General features: G+C 30.4%; 2 protein-coding genes across 3 annotated transcripts; one reads left to right on the forward strand and one right to left on the reverse strand.

The window, feature by feature from the left end:
• Positions 1-2,435: 2,435 nt before the first annotated feature.
• Positions 2,436-10,091, forward strand: LOC110649939 (transcription repressor KAN1). Of its 2 annotated transcripts, none has more exons than XM_021804698.2 (6): positions 2,436-3,539; positions 3,670-3,746; positions 4,215-4,260; positions 4,483-4,621; positions 9,258-9,351; positions 9,768-10,091. In XM_021804698.2, exons 1-6 carry the CDS (start codon positions 2,777-2,779, stop codon positions 9,876-9,878), a joined length of 1,230 nt encoding a protein of 409 aa, XP_021660390.1. In that variant the 5' UTR covers positions 2,436-2,776; the 3' UTR covers positions 9,879-10,091. The 2 variants fall into 2 exon arrangements, with proteins under 2 accessions (XP_021660390.1, XP_021660389.1); XM_021804697.2 differs by having other exon boundaries at positions 2,440-3,539; positions 9,255-9,351.
• A 3,643-nt stretch (positions 10,092-13,734) lies between these two features.
• LOC110652298 (annexin D5-like) lies at positions 13,735-23,193 on the reverse strand. Its single transcript, XM_058131782.1, has 6 exons — positions 22,876-23,193; positions 20,976-21,121; positions 15,743-15,961; positions 14,769-14,984; positions 14,596-14,685; positions 13,735-14,198 (listed from the first exon to the last, which is right to left on the reverse strand). Exons 1-6 carry the CDS (start codon positions 22,949-22,951, stop codon positions 13,995-13,997), a joined length of 951 nt encoding a protein of 316 aa, XP_057987765.1. The 5' UTR covers positions 22,952-23,193; the 3' UTR covers positions 13,735-13,994.
• Between the last annotated feature and the right edge of the window lie 1,098 nt (positions 23,194-24,291).

A 24,291-nucleotide genomic window follows, 5' to 3' on the forward strand; every position in this document is an offset into this window, starting at 1 on the left:
AAAAAATTAAATTAATGTTAAATTTAATATATTTTAATCATAAAATTTTAAAGCAGCTATAAAAGATTTTTTTAACGGTATCTAAAATTAAATAATAATTTAAAAAAGCTACTTTTTTAATTTTTAAACCTCAAAAGTCTTTTTTTTATGATTTTTTTGTTATGTCCTATATAATATTAATTATAATTTCTTCTATTTATTGATAAATTTTTTTATTATATCACAATCAATACAAGTATAAGTCAAATAAATTTTACAATATTACATAATTTTTTTAAGATTCATATTTTTTCAAACAAATAATTGAATTTACTATAATGCTCATAATAATGATGCATGCCAAATTTCAAATAATTCAGATATATAATATTGGATTATCTATATTCTTAAGTATAATTGAGAGTAATTAAGTTATTATATCACATAAGATAAATTTATTTAATTTATATTTGATTAATTTAAATTTAATAATTATTTTATTTTAATAATATAATTTGCTATATATTTTATTTTATTTTATATTTTCATAATTATATTATAAAATTTTAATAGCAATATAATTATAATTTTATTTCAAATTTAATAAATAAATAAGTTGATTAACATTTTTTTTATTATTCTTTAAATTATATGACATATATCAATAAAAGGATAAACAAAATAACAAAAACACACATGCCACTTAGCGATTTTTGAAATGTCACTATTAAAATTCTTGTATTTTACCAATAAGAAATGTTTTTAAAAATATATATATTTAAACTTTCTAAATAATTTTTTAGTGAATAATTGTATATATAATTTTCTAAAAAATAATCATTCTTTTTTCTAATGTAATTAAAATTTTAATTAAAATATAATTGATTTTAGGGATATACAATATAAAGTTTGAATTTGTAAACAAAAGAAAATTTTAAAATTATTAAAAAATTGTTATGTGACACCTCTTTTAATCTTTATTTCCAAAAATTTATATATAAAAATTAGCTTATCAGATTAAATATATTAATTTTTATCTAAATATTTTTAAATTTCAACTATTAAAATCTTATCTCAATTATTAAAATATAAAATTATCCTATGTGGCACACTCTTATTAAACTTCATATATATATATATATGTATGTGTGTGTGTTTGTGTGCCTTTTATTTTGATGTTATTTGAACAATTTTGCTTATGATATGCTAAACTGATTGAAATTCTTCTAACAAAAGTTCATTAAAATTGATATCTTATTAATGAAACTTATAAAATTGAATGCATATGATAATGATATAGTTAAAGAACATAAAATTTAAGACAAGACCATGCTTAGAGCATATTTGAATATTTAATGAATATTTAGTTTCTTAGGAAGTATATTCATAAGATAATTAAAATACATAAAATTTGATATCTCTCTTTAATCTCTGAATAATTTATGACCCTATTGATACAAGACAATACATATGGTGTGTGATATTCTTGATTGTTCTTGCATTATTGTTGTAATCTCTTTTTGTCTATGTTATATATGGCATAAAATATACTCATTTCACATTGATTTGATGCATTCAAAATTTTTAAATAATTTTAAAATATTGTTTAATGAAATTAAACTCTAATTGACAAAGAAAATAATTTTTATTCTTATTTTGGATTACCTTCATAAATATATACACTCATTTGAATGACATATGTCTTAACAAATTCCATTGGAAAATACTTGTCTAGACATAATTTATCATTACCTAATATATAAACATGTGGATCTCATCTATTTTATATGTGAGTTTCACTATACATATTGTATTTTAAATATATGATGATCGAGTTTATGCAAGAATTTCACTTCAAATTTCTTATGACATGGTAATTTTTAACTGAATATATGAATCAGATCATACTTATGAGTTGATGCGCTAGGATTATATAATAATTTCCCTCTATATACATACATTGGTGTAAATGTTAATCTATAAACTCACTCTGACTTTGTAAAATTTGTGCTATGTTTGGAAAAGGGTGAAAATGGAAGGAGGATATGTCATTTTCTCTTAATTAAAAGAGAGGATAAATTAGAGGGAGAGAAAATATGAGAAGAAAAATGTTGAATTCATGTGGGGCTCAGCAAACTCTTTCTTTCTAATTTAAAGTGAAAATAGGTGAAAGTGATTAAGATGATTAACTTACTGTTATTATTAATTATTATTATTGAGAAAAGTGAAAATTTCATCTCTTTTCATTTCATTCTCTCCTCGTCTCTTCCCAAACAGGAGGAGAGAAAATCACTTTCTATCAACTCACTTTCTTTCCCCTCTTAGGTTATTATTATTTTTTTCAAACAAAATCGCAAGGGAATTAAAAAGAAGGTGAAAAGAAAAGAAAAAAGAAAAAAAATTCCAAAACGTTTGCAGTTTTGCTTGTATATGAATATAGAGAAAAGGAAAACAGAGATAAAAGAGAGAGAGAAGCTTTGTTGAAGTGTCGTTTTCTTATATATACTCTCGAGGTATAGTAGGAAACACAGACCATCCCTAAAATTTTTCACTTTCTTTCTCTCCCCATTCCCTTCCCAATTCATTCTTCTTGCACTACCACACATCTTCTCTCTCTCTCTCTCTCTCTCCCCCTTCTCTTTCACACAGTTTCTTTTCTTTTCTTTTCTTTCTTTTTTTGTGGTTTTCTTTTCCAAATCATATCTGTACTTGAAGAGAAATAAATTTAGTTGTGGATTCTCTATATTGAGAAAAAAACGATCGCAGCTGCTTCAACCCCATTTCTTTGGGAATAAAAATGTCCCATAAAGGAGGAATTTTTCATAACCAATCTTTGAATCAGATTCCAGACCTCTCACTGCACATAAGCCTTCCAAATAGAACTCCTTCTTCAATATGCACTGGTACAAATGATGCTGATGATTCAACTTTTGATGTTTGGCGCAAAGATGATGCCCTGAAATCACACAAAGACAGTTCAATGAAAGTTGGGTCTGAACCAGATGAAACCATCTGCCTTTCTTTAGCGGCAAATCCTGCGCCTACTATAGCTTTAGAAGTAGAAAGCCCTTGGAGAAGAATAAGCTACGCTGGAGGTGGCGGCGGCAGCCAAGCCGATCAAGCAAGGCAAAGAAATTTTCTTCTTCAAAGTGCTAACGGTGGCTCTATGAGTCAAATAAATCATGGGATCTCAGGCTTCAAACCCTTAAAAGGGATTCCAGTTTACAATAGCTGGAACATCAATTCTGGAGAGATGGATCCCAGATTTTGCTTTAACCAAATACCTTATTCATCATCTTGCACTCCTTACCCATGTTCTTCTCCAGGTGATACCTGCAGTTCTTTTCCGGATTATAGAATGGGGACATCATCAGTTCGACCACAGTATCAATATGGGGGTGGAGTTGGAGGTGCGGAGGTTTATGGAAGTGGGATGATTAGATCAAGATTTATACCAAAGCAACAAAACAAGAGGAACATGAGAGCACCAAGAATGCGATGGACGAGCTCTCTCCATGCTCGTTTTGTTCATGCTGTGGAGCTCCTTGGGGGCCATGAAAGTACTGGATTAAATCTCTCTTCAATCACTGCTACACATGTTAATTAGTTTTTTTCAGAAGCTAGTTTCTATTGGGTTGGGGGTTTAAAAAATCCTTCTTTTAATCAGAGATTGTAACGTTTACTTTATAGGAGCTACACCCAAGTCAGTTTTAGAGCTGATGGATGTCAAGGATCTAACACTAGCGCATGTCAAAAGCCATTTACAGGTCTGGCCTGAGCTCTGAACATATTATAAAATTTTCAGCCTTTTTAATTAAACACAGCACAACCCTTTGTTTCTTTATCTCTCTCTTCTGTGCTGCGGTGGAGACTTTGGGCATGAAAACGGGCACGAAAGCCGATGAGTGCAGTGAATGAATGAACAGTTGAGTGTTCTGTTTGTGATACAGGACAAGTTCTACTTTTTTAGGGAGAGAAAGAGAAAGAAAAGAGAAAAAGTAGCCATCATTTCTCAATAATAGAAGCAATTACTAACCTTACCAAACATCAACCTCGTGGTTAATAAACAAACCAAGAAAAATCCGGAAAGAGAAGCATCTGATTTGATTTCTTGACTGTTTCTTAATTTCTCTATTTTTTAATTTAAAAATTAAATAAATACTATGCATATTATTTTAATTAGCCATGGGTCTCCTTGTTTTCTATTCATTTTCTTTGTCTCTTTTGCCTTGCAGATGTATAGAACTGTTAAAAGCACTGACAAACCTGCAGCTTCCTCAGGTAATATGTCTTTTTTTTTTCATTTTCACCTAATTAATTCCCTGTTTTCTGCTGCCCATTTGAAAATTTGAAGATTCTCTCGTCCTGTGTTACCCTAATTAATAGAGTTCAATGCATCTATCATAACCCATTAATCAATTAATTAATTATTAATATATGCAATATTTTTATGTTCATGGATCATATACAATATATACATATATATGCTCCATTGATCATCAGATGGATCCGGTGATGAAGATTTCTTGTCTGTAACAACTCCCGTTAATCTAAATGCTAACCACAAAGCATCTTCATGTGTGTCTCTACAACATGATAATGGGTACACTACTTCCTCAACTCCATGGAGCAACTCTTCCAGGTAAATTGACTCTCTCTCACTCAAATACTGTACATTAATTGATTCTGTTTGTAGTTTTTCCATTTTTAATTCTGGGAGCAACATATATATCAATGGAACCAAAAGACAAATGATCACGTATATTAATTTAGTTTGTGTATAGAATAACTGAATGTATGGTAATGGGTGTGAATATTGCATTGCTTTTCTGCGTATGAAGATTTGAGGGTTTTTGGTACAAGAGGCATTAGTTTCTTTCTCCCATGCATGGCTGACTTTAACTAGCCTAGGAAATCTATATATCACGTCCTCCTTTCCCATTTCTTTTCTTAAAAACTAAAAAGAGCTTTCTTTGTCACAGCTTTTACTTTTCATTTGCTTTCTTTCTTTCTTTCTTTCTTTTTCTTGCTTTTTCTTCTGCTTTCATTCAGATTACCTACATGCTTATGCATCATTTAGCTTTCCTTAGCTTTGCATCAGAAATCTACCAACTCATCATGTAATACTATATATACATTCAACTAAAGCAAACACGATACACTTTTTAACTCTTTTTTCCCTTTATTTTCTTAACCATATGCATTTTCTTGGCCATATCTTTAATTAATATAATCTGCATAAATTTAATTGCACACATTGGTCTTCTCATGTTTTTGCTTTTGATTATGCAATGGTGGCATCACATTGGCTGGTTCTAGGGTTATGAACTCATTATTTAGCTCCAGCTATAACCCTATATCTTCAGGCCAATCTTCTTTCTTTCTTTCTTATGAGATCTTCCCAACTCTATTATTCACCAAATATTAGGTAAATTTAGCATACAAAGTGCTTGTTTGGTATTGCCACTAGACTGTTGTTGAAAAAAAAAATTTAATTAAATAATATTAAAAAATTAGTTTAAAATTAAATTTAAGTATTTTAATTATAAAAATTCTAAAACAACTAAACATGTTAAAGTTAATTTCTTCTAACCATCTGTGCAAAAAGAAAAAGAAAAAGAAAATAAGTTAAACCCATTATTTAGTTCTTGAGCTTTTCCTTTTTTTTTTGTTGAACCCTTAAATCGATGTACATTTTGTACTGAATTCCTAACCTTATATATTTCATCCTGCGATGCCCTTATTTTAAAGGACATACAATGAAAAACATTAATATTCATCCTACAATGTCAGAGAGAGAGTGAGGAGACAAATGGATTCACCCTAGAAATTAGAAATACTAGTGAACATTATTGAGTAGTGTAGAGTTTGAGTAAGTATATATATGGGCTACCCTTCATTGGGTATCCCTAATACAATAGGTCTAAAACTTTAAAATGTTCATACAAAATGCTAGTATGCATACCAAAATTTCTCTCATTCCTTGAAAAAAATTCCCACGAAAATATTAAATCTGACTCCAATACTGCTTCATTATGAAGATGCAAATGCTGCTGCTAATGAGTCGGTCATTCAAATTCCCTCAAGAAACCCACAAAGCTTGTTGAAGAATTTGGTTTCCTTTTCAACTTTTATATGTTTTTTCATGTGTTCTCCCAGATGATGGAGATTATTTGACCTTTTTTTTTCATTTACAAAGCTTTTAGTTTCTAGGATAAATTATTTAATTTTAGTTGAATTATATGCAAAAATTAGTGTAGATTATAACTTTCTTTTGTTAAGGATAAATAGAAATGGACGTTGAGAATGCTAAGTGGAAAATAAATCTCCTTTTTGGAAACATATATGGAGAAATTGAGGAGGAAGAAATTTTAGAAAATCAAAATTCCATTGTTAGCATTGATATAAATGAGACAAGATTTATTAAAAAATGCAAGACGTCTTATCTAAAATATGATATGTTGATTTTATTAATTGAGTGTATAAGCACCGAGTATAGATAAAATTTTTTCTGATATAAAATATATTTTCTTTTTTCCATTTATCTGATTAAATTATTATGAGTTGAAGGTTTGACACAATTAAAATTAGGTTAAATTGTAAAATTTATTAGTCATTTTAAAAACATAAAATAAAAATTGAAAACAACAATGCTAAACTAAAATGCATGCAGCATGATATGCATAAGACAATTAATAAAATATATTTTTACTTTTTTTAAAAAAAATTTTAAAGAAAAATTTATTAATATTTCAAATTTTGACTTGATTTATTATGAGATAAACATGTAATGATATTTCTAATTAAATTGGTTTTTAAAATTAAATAGTCTTTTTTTTTTAATTTCACTAAATTTTAGCCCTTTTATTAAAATATCATACTTAAATTTTTAAAGTTTTATTTTGAATAATATTTTAGTTCTTAAATTTTTAAGTAAAACTATTTTTTCATTCCTAAACAGTTAAAAGATAAGAAACCAAGTTTTAGTCTAAAAAAAAAATTATCAAGATATATTCCTAATTAATTTCTCAATATATATTGGGAAAAATTTGAGCACTCTATGTAGACCTTTTACCATATATACTTCTACCAAAAAACAAAGTTTAATGAAAATATGAACATAAAATATTTTGTTTCATTTAAATTATACTTTTGTACTACATTAGATTGAAGTGAAAATTAAATAGTAAAAACTAGGTATCATATTTAAGGTTATATTCATAATAATCTTGTTAATTAAATAATTAAATAATTTCCATATTAAAAAAAATTATAATAAAGTTATATTAATCTTATTAGAAAATTTTCATTTGTGAACTAAGCATAACAATTTTTCATTATTTATATTTTTTCACCAAATACTTAATATTTTCTCTATTAATACCCAGATTATATATGAAAAAAGAATTTCAACTTTCATATATAATCTTTAGATGAGTTAATTATAACTGTTGATTATAGTGAATACTACCTTAATAAATGGTCATGATAAATTTATTGTATATGCACCAAATTTTTTTACCATATTATTATTCTTTCTTATTATCTTTTCTTTTCTTTTTCCTTGCAAAATCCTCAAATCCTAGGTAGCAATTCAAAGTGAATCTATGATTCAATGTGCATCCTTTTGCTTTTTTGGTTTCATTATTCTACGTATTTGTCTCTTGTTCCTGGGAGAGGTTTATTATTAAAAAATTAGTTTAAAAATTTATTTAATTATTTTCAATTTTTTATAATTAAAATATATTAAATTTAATTATAAATTAATTTTAAATATCCCCTAATTAATATATTTAAACATTTTTTTTTCTCAATGACAACAATAATATTATACAAACCCTAAAAAAGTCTCCAACTCATGTAATACAATTCAAGAAATGGTTGGGTTAATAATTTAACAATCAAATATTTGTCTCATAACTTGGAAAAACAGAAATTCATAGCCTAAAATTGTTTTCTTCCTTTAAAAGATTTGTATAGTAGCAAAAAGCCAAAAAAAAAAAAAAGTGAAGTGATGAATCAACTAAAATTCCCACTTTTTGAAAAGCAAAAAGCAAAAAAATTTAATCAATGTTAACCTAAATTGATTGAAATATCAAATCTTAACCATATGATCTTTTGCTTTAAAATAAATCTTAGTGCATCATTGAGTACAGTAGTAAAACTTATTGTTTTCTCAAGGGGAGAACTCAGGTTTGATCCTCGGAGAATATATTGTTGGAAGTGACGACCATAAACTCGAAAGGATTAATTTTTTGTGAACGGTAAAACTGAACATAGAGGAAACCCTGATGTACCAAAAAAAAATCTAAATGAATTTAATACCAAGCTTTTATGATACAATCTATTCACTAAATGAGTTATCTTATTGGTATTTCTAGGAACATACACAAATGAATAAGAGCTCAGAAAAACTCAAGACGATAGATATTTTCATCTTCAACAAATAATGAATTACTCCACAAATGTTTATATAAAAGAGTATATAATTTTAGAAGAAAATTTTGAAACTTTTGGATTTACTTTCCACCTGAGAATCTAGAACATCCTTCTGCTTAAAAACTCTATCACTGCGTGCTTTCCATATTGCCTAGCTGGAAATCATAGCAAAATTTTCTTGGAAATCAACACCTTCTTGGCAAGAAATACGAAGCCACCACATTCAGTGACTGAAGTAGAGCACTAGGGCATGTAACAGGCAGGTGGAAATATTTTCCTCTTTTATCAAAATGGAAGCAAAACATAGAACTATCTTCTTCTTCTCTTCTAACCTCTGGTGTTTTACAGGTTTCTGCGATCACTTGTGAACCAAGAAAAAAAGAATCATATTTCAATAATTGCATTAGTCCAACATATCAAACTTGTAAAACCATCAAGTTACTATATTTTTGTAATATTCTAATTAAACCCCACATATAACTCTTTAAGTACATAATTTCTGAAACAAAGCATCATATCCCAATGCTGGCTTTAACTAGAACCCTTCAAAAGCAAGCTCTAGCATGCTGTTTCCTACCATTAAATCATTATATAGTAAGTAGGATCTGTAGAAATGCCAGTGCAAAAGGATGATATGATCTTTTTTGCTATCTTAAGCTTTTCAAACTTAACTTATTTTGATATACAACTTACTTTTTAAGATTCGTTTGGCGTTGCTGTTGAGTTGTTATTGAAAAAAAACACTACCTTACACATATTATTATTTGGTGCAACAGAAAGTTGATAAGAAATTGAAGAAGAGATAGTAACTGATTATTATTTGGGATTTTTTGCAGCAGAGAAAGATGGCTGCATAGCGGTTCAAGGAATCTGGAAGGGCTTAGACGACCAGAAAACCTATCATCTCAACAAGCATCCGAAAACCAATTCGAGGTGAGTAAAACCAATCAACCATATATTTCACTAATTCATCTTAATTAATTACCTGTATGCATTTGCTCCTAGCCTACAGTAGATACCGTAAGTAAACTAATCCCATCCAGCCAAAACATAACTAGTTACATAATTATCTTAATTTTAGGTTTAGTTTTTTTTTTCTTTTTTTTGCATTAATGGATTAAATACTTATATCGAGATTTGCGTAGAATCAATTAAAATGTATATAATAAATGTATAAATATAAAATAATATAATTATTTGATCTAATAATTATTAAATTCATTCTTATATTAAGTCGAGCCTATAATAATAGACTTTTATTTTATATATTTTTATGTTGCTTTTGATGTCTAAGGGAAAGATTAGTATTACACATGAGATTAACAAAATCTGTTACATTTTATGTGCAGGAAAGTGATTTAGCTCAATCAAGAACCTTTAGATTACTCTGTAATCAATTACTTGAGACTCCAAGTTTGGAGTTTTCCTTAGGAAGACCAGATTGGCAAAGCAAAAGCTAGCTTTTCCACCTATGATGCATCCTATTTTACTTTTACTTTTTACTTTTTTTTTATTTTCTTTGTTTAGCAAGAAAATATATATAGATGAAACATACAAGTATTTTAAGGGCGTAGAAAGCTGTAATGTTGTAATGATAAGAAGAAGGGAAAAAAAAGAGAGCTTATGTTGTATCAGTTCCATCTGCACCAATGAAAGAAAAAAGGGTTATGTTCTATCACTTCAATGAATGTGTGTGTGTGTATATATATATATGTATGTTTGTTTGTCATTTAGATATATAATGTAATGATGAAGCAAAAAGTAGAACAAAAGAAAGAATCACTTTAAATGGTGGATTATATATACGGGCTAAACTATTATCTTTTATCTTTTTCTTTTTATAACTGTTCTGTTGTTTCTTTCTTTGCTTGTTCAGTTGCAGCACTTGGGAATCCTTTTTTATTTTATTATTTATGAAAATATTTGATAAAATTTTAAAAATAAACTAAACTATTAACAATTTAAAATTATAACTACAAAATTAAAAATTTAATTAAAATTTTTTTACCATTAATTAATTTTTTTTCTCTTTGATTAATAGTTTATAGTTACTCGCTAAAAATTAACTAGAACTATTCGGCAAATAAATCCATCCTAAGTGATTGTTATCTCACATCAGTTTGAAATAAGGACTTTGTACTAAATATAAGACTTGGCAAACTGACTCAGTTGAGTTAGTTTTTGGTGTAGATTTAGGCCCACCTATTTTTTCTACATATGTATTTGCGTGCAAATATTAGCTCTAGATATTCATATCTGGATGTGAGGCTTGAGCTAACTTTTAAAGTGGAGTTAGGTCTAGTCAATTTTCTTTACATGATTCAGGCCTTATTCAACAATAGTTTAACTTAAAACACTGCCTCTCTTATTGAGGCAGCGTTTTAACTAAAATCAATAATATTATATTACTATTTTTATATTTAACAGCTAATCTAACAGTTATTTTTATTAAACACTTCTGCTTTTAATAAGGAAGTGATTGAAAGTTGGTTTAGTGTTATTATTGAAATTGTTGTCAAAAAAATTAACTCTTTAAATAATTAATAGCTACTAAAACAGCTGACAGCTACTAGAATAACTAATATTGCCAAACAAGATTTTAATATTTATCTCCCAATATATTCTTTTTAATAAGGAAGTGATTGAAAGTTAGTTTAGCGTTATTATTAAAATTGTTGTTAAAAAAATTAACTCTTTAAATATGTTAAGTAAAGATATTAAAAATTAATTTAAAGTTAAATTTAATATATTTTAGTTATAAAAACTCAAACAATTAAGTGGATTCTTGATTGCTTTTAAAATTTCAAATATTATTTTTAATATTGGATAATAAAAATTACAATTGATGCCAAATTGTTAAAAAAAAAAAATCTCTTTTTGGGTATTAGAGTGTGAAAGCTTGACTTTAAGAGTTGTTTTGAGTGAATAATTAGTTGATGGGAATTGTTGATATGCAATTGAGATAAAGCAAAGCAAATAGCTTTAAAGACATGGAGAATATTTGGGTTTTAAACTTTCACCTTGGAAATCACAAATCTCTTGAAGAATAAAGTTGGTAATTGCATGTAATTGGCCAATTCCACATCATTTCATAGCTTTTCTTTTAGTGCTTGATTGATTATTCCAGATTTGCTTAATTATATATTTATATATATTGATGTGACTTCAATGGTGTGTTGTGTTTATGGGGTGCATATTATGTCCCACTCACTAATCCTTCGAGTTCAAATTCAAAAGAGTCTGCAACTCTTTCTAATCTTTTTCATATCTTTATATTTAACTTTTACCTTCTTTGGAACCCTAAAGTCTTCAGTCAAGACTCTTTCATACTTCAATCATTCTGTAATAGTTTCATCCACTAAGCGATATGTTCCTCTGTTAATATCCACCATGCATTATTTTACTCAATTAATAATTCATTTTTTTAATATTAATTAAAAAAATTATTAATTGAGCAATGGACAATGAACAATCTGAAATCGGACACAATAAAAAAGTTACTCACCTAACTATATTAGCGATACTCATATCACTTTTGAGAAATAAGGATTCTGAATTATATGTTAGGATTAGAATCTCATTCGTATGAGAACTCAACCAACAAAGTAGATTCCTAATTTTATTCAATTACAGACTCCTAATTCTACTTAATTGCATACTCCTAATTCTAATAGGAATCTATATCAAAACCCTATATAAAGACCATTAGGTATACACATTATTCAGTTTTATCCTATTTATTGCACAATCCAATTCTCATCACTAATTTAAGTGTTAGAGTGGGACCGAGCAACATCAATTATTTAATAATTCAATATTATCTTATCTCGTATGTAATCTAAGCTAAGCATCTGCTACTAAAACTAAGACTACTTATCCACATATATATATATATATACACACACACCATATGAGAAGAGTCACTACCATGAAAGATCAAGCCTCTGCATAACACTTTCCCTCTATTAGAAGTGAGCAAACGATTGATTTAGTTCTAAAAAAATAAATAAATAAATAAATAAAATTTTTAAAATATAAAAATCAAACAAAGTGAAAATATTAAAATTTGTAAATTCTAAATCGAACATATCGAATTATTCATAGTTATTAAATTCAGATCAAATTGGTCGATTGAACTGATAAATTAGACCCCAAATTACACAAACGGTTTCAAATTATATGAATCGGTTAACTCAATGGTTGGACCGAATCAGTGTGACCCATACAATTCAACAAATGAATGGAAGAAAAAGTTTTTTTTTCCTCTTTATCCTTAGCAAGCAGAATTGGATTCAAAATCTCATAAAAGGTCTTTAAAGTAAAAAATAATGGAACTAATTTGAAAGTTATATATTTATTATTCAAAATATATCTCTTATTTTATAATAATATACTCCTTCTGTCTCACAAAAATAAGCTTACTTTCTTTTTTTTTTTTATCATTCCAAATTCCAGGTCACTTATAGTAGTTTACACATTAACTCACTAATATGTCTCTATTTAATATGCATTAAAAAAGTAAAATTTATTAATTTCAAGAATAATTTAGTAATACGAAAAATTTAATTTTTACTACATCAATACGAGCGAAAGGTGTATTAAGGAAAAACTAAATAAAATTTATTGGTTTAACTATATTAATTATATTTTCTTAATTTATGTGAAAATAGAAATAAGCATATTTTTACAGGACTGGGGAGTAATAAATTTTATAAATAGGATGTTTTTTTTAATATATATTTAAAGTTTTATAAAAAAAGATAATTGCACATTTATACAAATTTGTTTATGCATTATATGACTTGAATGTTTTTATATTAGATTTAACAAAATTATAAAATTAAACTTATGTAAATTAACTTAATAAATGTTAAATTTAAATTTAATCAATTGTATATATTTATTTATATAATTATATTAACAAGTGTTATAATTAATTTTAATTAATTTATATATATTTAATTAATTTTTAATGATCCATTGATAGAATCATTTACTCACTAATTGAATCATTAACCCACTAACCAAATCCTTTATCAAGTTAACCTCCAAATCGGATTTAATGACACCAGAATTACCCAACAAATCAAAGCAAATTTCCGAAGTAATCGGTTTAATATTCTGGTTCAAATCAAAATTCTCACCCCAACTTTCACAGAAAGATTTCACCTTTAACAATAGACCCCAATCAAAGGGGGAGCCAATCCCAAAAATCAAGGAAAGCTAAGAAGATGTTGACTCAGATATATTTATGCATTCATTGAACATTATGCTAAAAGAAAAATTATTGCCTAGATCAAGACCTCGTCCACCATGGACCCAAAATACAAATACATAGATTCATATATTTAATAGGTAGATTCACTATACATCGTGTGTTTTGAGTCAATGATGAATCAGATTTAGACAAAAAAATCCATACTATTGAAACCCACGTCCTCTTCTGCACTTCAATGAAAAATAAATTTATATCACAACCATACAAATACATTAGGACCATAATGTCTACAGCAATCTTGAGAAAACTACTAACCCCAAACTTAATAATATTTAGACACACAACTCTCATGTTTCAGCTATTGATTGGGGCCCAAAAGGGCAAGAAGGAAAGCTCGATAATGGCCTGATGTTTCTGAATGAACTGCATCATTCAATGTCTTTTTGTACTTCTTCAGGTATTCAGCTTTTATATATTGCATATCAATCTCAGTTCTTGTCACAACCACCGTTATCAATGTGGTGTCATCAGTACCTAGACCTTTCATTGCCTTGCGCAGCACCTGCAAAATTTCATGAATTTATATACACAATGCAGCAATCTTATTGAAAAATATTATGATGTCGACAATGAAACTCCATTGGAAATCTTCTTCTCTGTGTATTTGAAGCATCTGATTTTTGAGTCGACTATTTTCAAACGTTACACCTAAAGTTTTCTCTGCTACAGTTGCTCGAAATGAAGAGGGACAAATGTTATATAAGTGAAAATCCTGTTGTCTTGCACATCATTCTTGTCTACCACATTAAACCAAGTCTTGAATATGTTGGTATTACTTAATATTACTTAATATTCCTTCTAACCTCACATGTTGTACAAAAGTATGCTTTTAATGGTCAGCAAATGCAGATGATAGAACAGAAAGTTGAGGTTGAACTTAGAAATGTAAGAATAAATACCTTTGCAAAGTACTTTGCAGGATTCTCTGAGCATTGCAAAATTGTCAATAGAGCATGTTTGAAATGTCCCGAGGTTTCACCCTTTACAGCCTAATAAAAATTCCATTTAACTTTTGCATCACAAAAAAAATTTCAAGAATGAAAAGAGACAGGAGGATGTGAAGAGAGCATACCTTTTTCAGAGAGTTACCATACATGTTATGATAAGCAGAATTTACAGCAGCCAAATGTGCAGCACTTCGTTCACTAAATATGCGGATGAAAGTCTTTTCATCAGTTCCCAATTTCTTCTCTCCTGCTTTATAAAGAGCCTTTGCATCATTCTGAGCCATCTGATTATCAAATTCCCGGCCTTCATAGCGAGGTACACTCACATATGCAAGCAAGAGCTGAATCAAGTATTTTTACAAAAATATACAGCAAAATTCAATGTCTTTCCATGAACAAGAGCAAACAAAAAAGAAACATGCAAAAAAATTAGACGGCTAGAGAAAGAGTAAATTTAAAATAGGAAAATCAGTTTCATAAGAACATGAGATAAAAGGCATTATCTTACAAGGATTAGTATAAAATCACTAAGAAGATCTGCACTTCGAGGAATGAATATCCTCAATCACAAAAATAGAAAATATAGAGTAGATTGCCTGTCCAATTATTCTTTCCATGGTGCAACCAATGGACATTTCATATCTTGCCTTCTGCTATAAATAAAAGTTACTGAAATTCCAAATTAATTATTTTGTCTCCGATAACCATTGCAACAAACACTTTTCATAGATGAAACATCATACCAAACACGGAATAGGAAGCAAAAAAAAGCATTCACAAGCAAAATGAAGCTGGTACTAGCAAATAACCCTAAGTCAAACAGCTGTTATTACAATTATAAAGTTATACCAATATCAAATAAAGAACTAGAAGGTCAAATTGGGACAACAGAATATATGATTAATTCCCAAAAGTTTACCATAAGATATGTATTACAAACCATTGCTTTAGAGCAACAAAAGAAAACAAAACTATCATTTGAAAATACAAGCTAAATATGGCGAATTAAAATGTTGCCCAAAACAGAGCAACTAAAAAGGCTAAGCTCAAAAGCTTTGGAGGCAAAACTGACTAATATGAAAATAGAGAAAGAATTTACCTGTTTATGATCCCCAGAGGCATGTGATTCAATATCATGCTCAAGGTGCACCCCAAATTTTGCATGGTAATGTTGTTTAAATGTCTGTATCTGAGATGGGGTGCGCGAACAAATTACTTCAGTGGCAGCTTCAAGATTTAATGTGTCCGAACTTAATCCCTGCTTCACGATTATTGCATCACGCCCAGGTGGATCATGCATCCAAAGCAGAACTGCTGTCTGAAATACAACAAAATAAATATTGTTATGAAAAGTCAATCACTATATTATTTCTCTGTATATTTTGTATTCTGTATTCCTGTTTAGGATTTCTTATTTAGGATTTATTCCTAATTAGTAGAACACAATTATAGGAATCAATTGTATATATATACCCATGTACAAATTAATTAAAATTAAGGAGAATCATCTCTTTCTACATGGTATCAGAGCAGGTCATATATCTAGGGTGACTATTTGTTCTCACCACAACTCAGGAGAGACCTTGGCCGCCGACCGGCCGTTTCGACTCCGATCAACATCGCCAGCGTCGCCTCAACCCCCTCATTCCACCACTGTGTGCTGTTGCCTGATCCAGTATATCATTAAAGGACTTCTGAGGTTTGGCTCTCAGATCCTATTTCGGTATTTGCTTGATTTGTGATTTTGGGTTATTTTGTTGCTGTAAGCACTTTGGATTAGTGTTTCGGTTAGTTTTCTTTGTCTCAACAAATGGCAGACAATAAGAATGTTATTTTTGATGTGATTCCGGTGATGACTAAGATCACGGAACACAAACTTAATGGTTCGAATTACCTGGAGTGGAGTAAGACTGTTAGTGTCTATTTGCGTGGCATTGATAAGGATGATCACCTTACTAAAGATCCACCTACAGATGATACACGACAAACTTGGCTAAGGGAGGATGCTCGGTTGTTTTTGCAGTTTTAGAACTCGATTCACAGTGAGGTAATTAGTTTAATTAATCACTGTGAAATTGTTAAGGAATTGATGGATTACTTAGATTTTCTGTATTCTGGTAAAGGGAATATCTCCCATATTTATGATGTTTGCAAGGCATTCTACAGTGCTGAGAAAGAGGATAAGTCTCTCACGGCTTATTTTATGGATTTTAAACGGGTATATGAGGAACTTAATGTATTGTTGCCTTTTAATCCTGCCCAACGGGAGCAACTGGCTGTTATGAGTTTTCTTGCAGGCCTTTCTTCAAAGTATGAGACTGCTAATTTTCATATTCTCTCCAATTCTGAGATTTCCTCTTTGCATGAAACGTTCACGCGGGTCCTTCGTACAAAGAGTACCCAATCTGCGTAGTCTGCCAGTAGTGCTCTTATTAGCCGTAATCCAAATGGACAACAAGGTAATAGAAGAGGAAGTAGAGGAGGAATTACAGACAACAGAAATAATCAGCGTAATGGAGAGGCTAGTTCTAATCAGGACTCAAGATGAGTCATTTGTTATTATTGCCATGAGCCTGGCCATACAAAATATAATTATCCGCAACTTCCAAGGAAAAATTAGCGATCACAGATGGCAAAAATGGCAGCAGAGGATTCTACAGTATCTTCCTCTGAGAAAACTATTTTGGTATCTGCAAAGGATTTTGCACAGTTTTCCCAGTATCAAGTATCTCTAAAGCCTACCAGTTGCCCTGTCACTGCGATCGCTGAGTCAGGTAAATCTACTATATGCCTTGTGTCTTCTTCATCCAAATGGGTTATTGATTCTAGTGCGACAGATCACATAACAGGTAATTCTAATCTTCTATCTGTTTTTCAGTCTAATCTCACTTCCTCCTCTACTATTACTTTAGCTGATGATTCTACTTCTTGTGTCATAGGTTCTGCAACTGCGAACCCGACTTCGTCAATTTCTTTGTCATCTATTTTGTGTCTATCAAAATTCTCTTTTAATCTACTTTCTGTTAGTAAACTTACTCGTATCTTAAATTATTCTGTTTCCTTTTTTTCTGATCAGTGTTTATTTCAAGATCTTACGAAGAAGTAGATTATTGGTAGAGGACGTGAGTCAAGTGGTCTTTACATTTTGGAAAATCATGTACCACGGTCGCTTGTTTGCTCCAGTACCTTAACACCTCTTGAAGCTCATTGTAGATTGGGCCATCCTTCTTTGACTACCATGAAGAAGCTATGTCCTCAGTTTCAGTCTTTATCAATACTAGAATGTGAGTCGTGTCAGTTTGCAAAACATCATCATTTGCCTTCTGTGTCTAGAGTCAATAAACGGGTTTCATCCCCTTTTGAGTTAGTTCATTCTGATGTTTGGGGTCCTTGTTCAGTTACTTCTAAAACTGGATTTCGTTATTTTGTTACTTTTATTGATGATCACTCTCGTGTTACCTGATTATATTTAATGAAGAATCGTTCTGAGTTGTTTTCTATCTTTTGTGCCTTTTGTAATGAAATCAAAACTCAATTTAATATTTATGTGCGCATATTAAGAAGTAACAATGCCAAAGAATACTTTTCAGCATAATTTCACTCTTATATGACACAAAATGGCATTCTTCATCAATCTTCCTGTGTGGATACCCCATCCCAAAATGGCGTGGCCGAAAGAAAAAATCCGCATCTTCTTGAGGTAACTCGTGCTCTTCTTTTCAGATGAAAGTTCCTAAACACTTTTGGGTGGATGCAGTTTCTACGGCATGTTTCTTGATCAATCGTATGCCGTCTTCTGTCCTTAATGGGGATATTCCTTATACTGCTTTGTTTTCTACAAAATCTTTATTCCCTGTTAAACCTCGTATTTTTTGTTGTACCTATTTTGTGTATGATATTCGTCCATAGGTTACTAAATTGAATCTAAAGTCTCTCAAATGTGTCTTCCTTGGGTACTTCCGGCTGCAAAAAGGGTACCGCTGTTTCTCTTCTACTCTTAATCGTTATTTTGTTTCTGCAGATGTCACATTTTTTGAGTCCACTCCATTTTTTTCTCAATCATCTGTGTATGAGAGTCAGGGGGAGGAGGATGATCTCTTAATATATACTGTCTAACCAATGTCTAGTCCTCTTCCACAGCCTGTTCCTTCTGTCTCCAGATCTACTCGACCTCCCGTTGTTCATGTTTATTCCAGGAGATTGGAGATTCCTGACTCAGATCCTCCACTAGCTACTTCATTGGGAGATTCTATACCTCATACTGATCATGATTCTGATCTAGACTTACCCATTGCTCTTCGTAAAGGTAAACGTTCATGTACTTACCCTATCTCTTCTTTTGTTTCTTATAATCAATTGTCTTCTTGTTCTCGGTGTTTTATTACTTTTTTAGACTCTGTTCCTATCCCTAATACTATTGGTGAGGTACTGTCTCATCCTGGCTGGTGTGCTGCTATGAAAGAGGAAATGGAGGCTTTAGATGCTAATGGTACATGGGAACTGTTGCCTTTGCCCACTGGTAAGAAAGCTATTGATTGCAAATGGGTATTTACAGTAAAGGTAAATCCTGATGATTCTGTGACTAGGTTAAAAGCACGCCTTGTAACAAAAGGATATTCTCAGACATATAGGATTGATTACTCTGACACTTTTTCTCTTGTAGCTAAATTTACTTCTATTCACTTGTTTATCTCTTTAGCAGCTACATATGATTGGCCCCTGCACCAATTGGATATCAAGAATGCTTTCCTTCATGGTGATCTTCAGGAGGAGGTGTATATGGAGCAACCACCTGGGTTTATTGCTCAGGGGGAGTTGGGTAAATTTTATAGGCTTCTGAAGTCTCTTTACGGCTTGAAACAAAGTCCTAGGACCTGGTTTGGGAGATTCAGTGAAGCAATACAGGAATTTGGTATGCAAAAGAGTAAGTGTGATCACTCAGTATTTTATAGGCAATCTGAGACGGGTCTAATTTAATTCTCCTGGTAGTCTATGTGGATGACATTGTCATCACTGGGAATGACACTGCAGGTATTTTATCTCTTAAAACCTTACTCCAAACCTAGTTTCAGACCAAAGACTTGGGATTGTTAAAGTATTTCTTGGGTATTGAAGTTATGAGAAGTAAGAAGGGTATTTTCTTGTCTCAAAGAAAATATGTCCTCAATTTATTAACAGAGACAGGAAAATTAGGTACTAAGCCTTGTAGTGCACCAATGACTCTAAATTTACAATTGTTAGCTGGGGATAGTGAGTTGTTTGAAGATCCAGAGAGATATAGGAGATTGGTAGGAAAATTGAACTACCTTACAGTCATTCGTCCTGACATTGCTTATGCCGTTAGTGTGGTAAGTCAATTTATGTCTTTCCCAACTGTTGCTCATTAGAAAGCCTTGGGACAAATCTTGTGTTATCTGAAGGGCACTCCAGGAAGAGGTTTGTTATATGGTAATCATGAGCATTTGAATGTTGAATGTTTTTCATATGTTGACTGGGCTGGATCTAAGGTTGACAAGAGGTCAACTACTGGATATTGCATTTTTGTTGGAGGAAATTTGGTGTCTTAGAGAAACAAGAAGCAGAGTATAGTTTCTCGATCTAGTGCTGAATCCGAATACAGAGCCATGGCAATATCAGTATGTAAGGTAATGTGGATACTTCAATTACTAGATGAGACAGGTTTTAAGACCTCCTTGCCTGCGAAATTGTGGTGTGATAATCAAGCTGCTCTCCATATTGCTTCTAATCCGGTGTTTCATGAGCGGACCAAACATATTGAGATTGATTGTCACTTTGTTCGTGAAAAGATTCAACAACAGATCATCTCAACATGACACATCAAAACTGGAGAGCAGTTAGGAGATATTTTCACAAAGGCTCTGAATGGAGCTAGGATTAACTACATTTGTAACAAGTTGGGCATGATTAATATCTATACTCCAACTTGAGGGGGAGTGTTATGGAAAGTCAATCACTATATTATTTCTCTATATATTCTGTATTCTGTATTCCTATTTAGGATTTCTTATTTAGGATTTCTTCCTAATTAGTAGAACACAATTATAGGAATCAATTGTATATATATACCCATGTACAGATTAATTGAAATTAAGGAGAATCATCTCTTTCTACAAATATGAAATGAAAATAAGAAGTGAAAAAAATAAAACCACTATTTTGATAATTTTGAACAAGATGCTGACCTTGATTCTCCATTGCTTGAAATAGAAACTACAAGGTCATGTTATAGTAACTTAAAATATTTGAAGGGTGAAAACTACATAATACCAAAATTATTGAAAACCATTCCTAAGGATGCAGAATATTGGTACCTCCAATTTGCCACTAAGCTCTGAAGACAAACGCTTAAGAAGGTCCCCAGAGTACATAGTCTTGTACTCCTGTTGAATGAGCATACGTTGTGTTGAATCTCGATGAGCCAATATATTAATCACTGCAGAAGTGTCGCATCCAAATCCTGGGTAAAAGAAGATGTTTTAAGGAAAGAATAATTCTGCAACTGGAAATTTTCCATCAAATATAAGGGGCTATAAAACTTGATTTATCATTATGATCAACAAATTCTACGAGAAAAATAGATGGTGCACTGCCCTGTGATCACATGAAAAGAAGGTTCAACATAGTGGCTGCAATAATATATATTCTTTCAAGCATAGTGACCTTGCAATAAAATATGTTTCTGCTAAAGACTCTTAACCTATTAAACTTGAAAGGAAAGCTGCCTCTTTTCTTGGCAAAGCACATTGAGCATGGAGATGGCATTCTTGAACAAGCATCTAGAACATTTAACTCGACAAACCTGGTTTCCTTTTTGGAGGGAGATAATTAATATGAAAGGAAATATGATTAATACACAAATTTGCCTCTATACTTTATCACCTGACCCTCATTTCCTTTACCAGAAACTATTATGCCCCCAACCTTCTAGTTTTGTAAACAATACATCCTTAAGCAGTCATAAATTGGTGCTGTACATCAGCATGCTAACGTTACAATAAAGTATGATAGGTAAAGCATTTTTAATTTGGCATTGCAGGAACTTTACATATCTCTCTCTCTCTCTCCCCAAAATTTAGTACAAATTAAGGGAGCAATAAATGAAACCAAAACATTATCATTGCCATAAGAAATCTGTAAGCAAAATCTCCAGCCTAAATAACCAAATGAGAAAAATTAGGAGTTCATTGCTTACAAGAATCAAAGGTGAGGTGAATAATAGGTCCAAAAAACAGTATAAGGGGCAATAGGCTTTTCATGTAATTTCAAGAACAAATTCATGTATTAAGCCAAAGGAAATACCCAATTTGGAACGTAATATGAAAGCCATAAATCTAAAACAAGAAAAGGGACATATTGGCCAAGGGGAAAGTGTCCTTGGTAGTCAGGGATTTCCTTTCTATATAGTAAATATGTTACTTAATATGAAATATTTTTATTTAGGGATTTAGAGTTTATTAGTTATATATAATTTAAAATCTTTTAGTCTCTATGCTTGCTTATGTAACCTTGTTATTTTCTTTGCCTTTTTGAGTGGTTAATTTATGAGAATTTGAGGTAACTTTGTGAGAACATTGTTGGGGATGTGTGTGTGTGTGGGCTCAAAACTTCGTCCTACAGGTACAGAGCCTGAGGCACTGTTCACAGCCAAAAACCTCTATTTTTTCTTCGTGTAATCTAGCCATAAACTCATCCCTCCACTACATCAACACAATCCCAAACTTCTACATATCCTCCCTACTTTTCACTCACTAATTTAGCCTCTCCAAACCATCCTACATCTCAGTTTCCATTTTCCAGTGACTGCTGAAAATTTTTCAGCAACCTTGTCTTATAACTCCAACTCATGGAATCGCCAACTTTTGCACTTACAAAATCATTCAGTCCAATTCCAACTTAATTTATAATGCAATGGAATCTTAATTTTCTAGTTCTCAACACTAAATCCTCAATTTTCAGAAAAAATAAACCACAACAAAACTAATTTTCAAAAACCTGAAAGGTTTTCAACTGGAAAATCCTACACATACAACAACAGACTGCAATATTACAAATAAGTAATTAAAGAGATGGGGTTTCCCTGTTTGATTGTTTAGCTCAGAATCGTAAAACAATAAATATCAGAAGTATAAAAATAGAAACAACATCTTCTTGCGTTAATTGCCATATCCAAAAATAAAGAAAGGAAATTTATTAAAAATCGAAAAGGGTTACCCTTGAAAGCTCGGTAGAGTTGAATGGCATCATCTCTAGGTGAAGTAAGCGCCGGAGGAACGTTTAAAGTAGCCATTTTTAAGTTTTCCGGAGTTCCAAATCTGCCTTTCAGTTTTAGAAGATTTGGATCTGTTTACATATAATCATTGTCTATCTAACTTTCAGGCTTTTATTTAATAAGAGCAGTTGGCCAACCACCATGATTGGATAAGTCAATTACAATTTAGTCCCTCTAACGGTCAAGTCCGACAACTGTCGAGGCTCGGTCCGTCGCCGTTTAATGGGGGGAACTGGGACGAAAATCTCTCTTTGGTCCCGACGAGGGGGTTTGGTCTGCACCAAACGTTACACTATTTAAAATTTTAAACTGAAAGAAGATGCTGATTTTTTTTGTCCACGTGTGATGCATTGGAATTAGCTGTGAAACGATAAGGGTGAGGTGTTGGTCTCTGCTTTTAATACGAAGCTTCATTTGTTTGAACTTTGCACTTGTTTGGATGCCGGGAAACAGGGAGAAAATAAAATAGAAAAAAAAAAAAAAGATTAGTATTTTAATTTTTTTATTTGAAAATAAAAAAAAATAAAAAGAGGGAGGAAAATAATTTTTATTTTTTTATTTTTTTTTTTAATTTAAAAAAATTAATAAAATATGTAATTATATATAAAATTATGATATTATTCTTTTTTAAAGTTTTTTTTAAATATATAAGATAAAATTATAAATTTATCATATTTTTTTTATTTTTTTTCTCTTTCTATTTAAATAAAAACAAAAAAATAATAAAAATAAAATATTTTTTATTTTTCACTCCTTATTTTCCTTTCCCTAAAAGATTTCTCAACAGAGTATTGAAGTCAAGATTGCTGAGAGTTTAGCTGCATTTTAGGGTAATTATTATACTTTATTACTTAATTTTATGAGTATTCTTATGAAAGTTATTAAATTTTAATTTTTTTTATAAAATTTATTAAATTTTAATTTAATTTCATAAAAATCACTATAATTGAAAATTAAAAGTTTTTAGCTTAACCCATTGACTTATCGACTATTTTATAAATAAAATTACCTAATTAGTAGTTGTTAGTGCAGAAAAAACAAAGAAAGATAATGAATTTAACGGTAAAAGAGATAGCTAGATGTGTTTTATACATCTTATTTTCTTTTAAAAAAATTAATAAAATAAAATAATTTTATTTATAAAATAGTTGACAGGTCAACAAGTTAACTCGAAAACCAATAATTTTTTATCACAATAACTTTTATGAAATCAAATAAAGTTTAATAGATTTTATGAAAGAAATTAAAGTTCAGTAACTTTTATGAAATACTTATAAAATTAAGTAATCACGTGTGATATTTATCTTGTATTTTATTATCTGAGTGTTGGATTAGATTATGGCTTCCACCATATTTAT

This window comes from Hevea brasiliensis, chromosome 13 (genome assembly GCF_030052815.1).
Source record: "Hevea brasiliensis isolate MT/VB/25A 57/8 chromosome 13, ASM3005281v1, whole genome shotgun sequence".
In the NCBI taxonomy this organism is placed as follows: domain Eukaryota; kingdom Viridiplantae; phylum Streptophyta; class Magnoliopsida; order Malpighiales; family Euphorbiaceae; genus Hevea; species Hevea brasiliensis.

Excerpts from the sequence above, each read along its gene's own strand:
- LOC110649939 (XM_021804697.2), top strand. The coding sequence starts at position 2,777 with ATGTCCCATAAAGGAGGAATTTTTCATAACCAATCTTTGAATCAGATT. Across the intron at positions 3,540-3,669 it reads GCTCCTTGGGGGCCATGAAA|GAGCTACACCCAAGTCAGTT; the intron begins GTACTGGATTAA and ends TTTACTTTATAG. Across the intron at positions 4,261-4,482 it reads CAAACCTGCAGCTTCCTCAG|ATGGATCCGGTGATGAAGAT; the intron begins GTAATATGTCTT and ends ATTGATCATCAG.
- LOC110652298 (XM_058131782.1), bottom strand. The coding sequence starts at position 22,951 with ATGGCTACTTTAAACGTTCCTCCGGCGCTTACTTCACCTAGAGATGAT. Across the intron at positions 21,122-22,875 it reads ACTCTACCGAGCTTTCAAGG|GATTTGGATGCGACACTTCT; the intron begins GTAACCCTTTTC and ends TCTTTTACCCAG. Across the intron at positions 14,199-14,595 it reads CTGCAAAGTACTTTGCAAAG|GTGCTGCGCAAGGCAATGAA; the intron begins GTATTTATTCTT and ends GAAATTTTGCAG.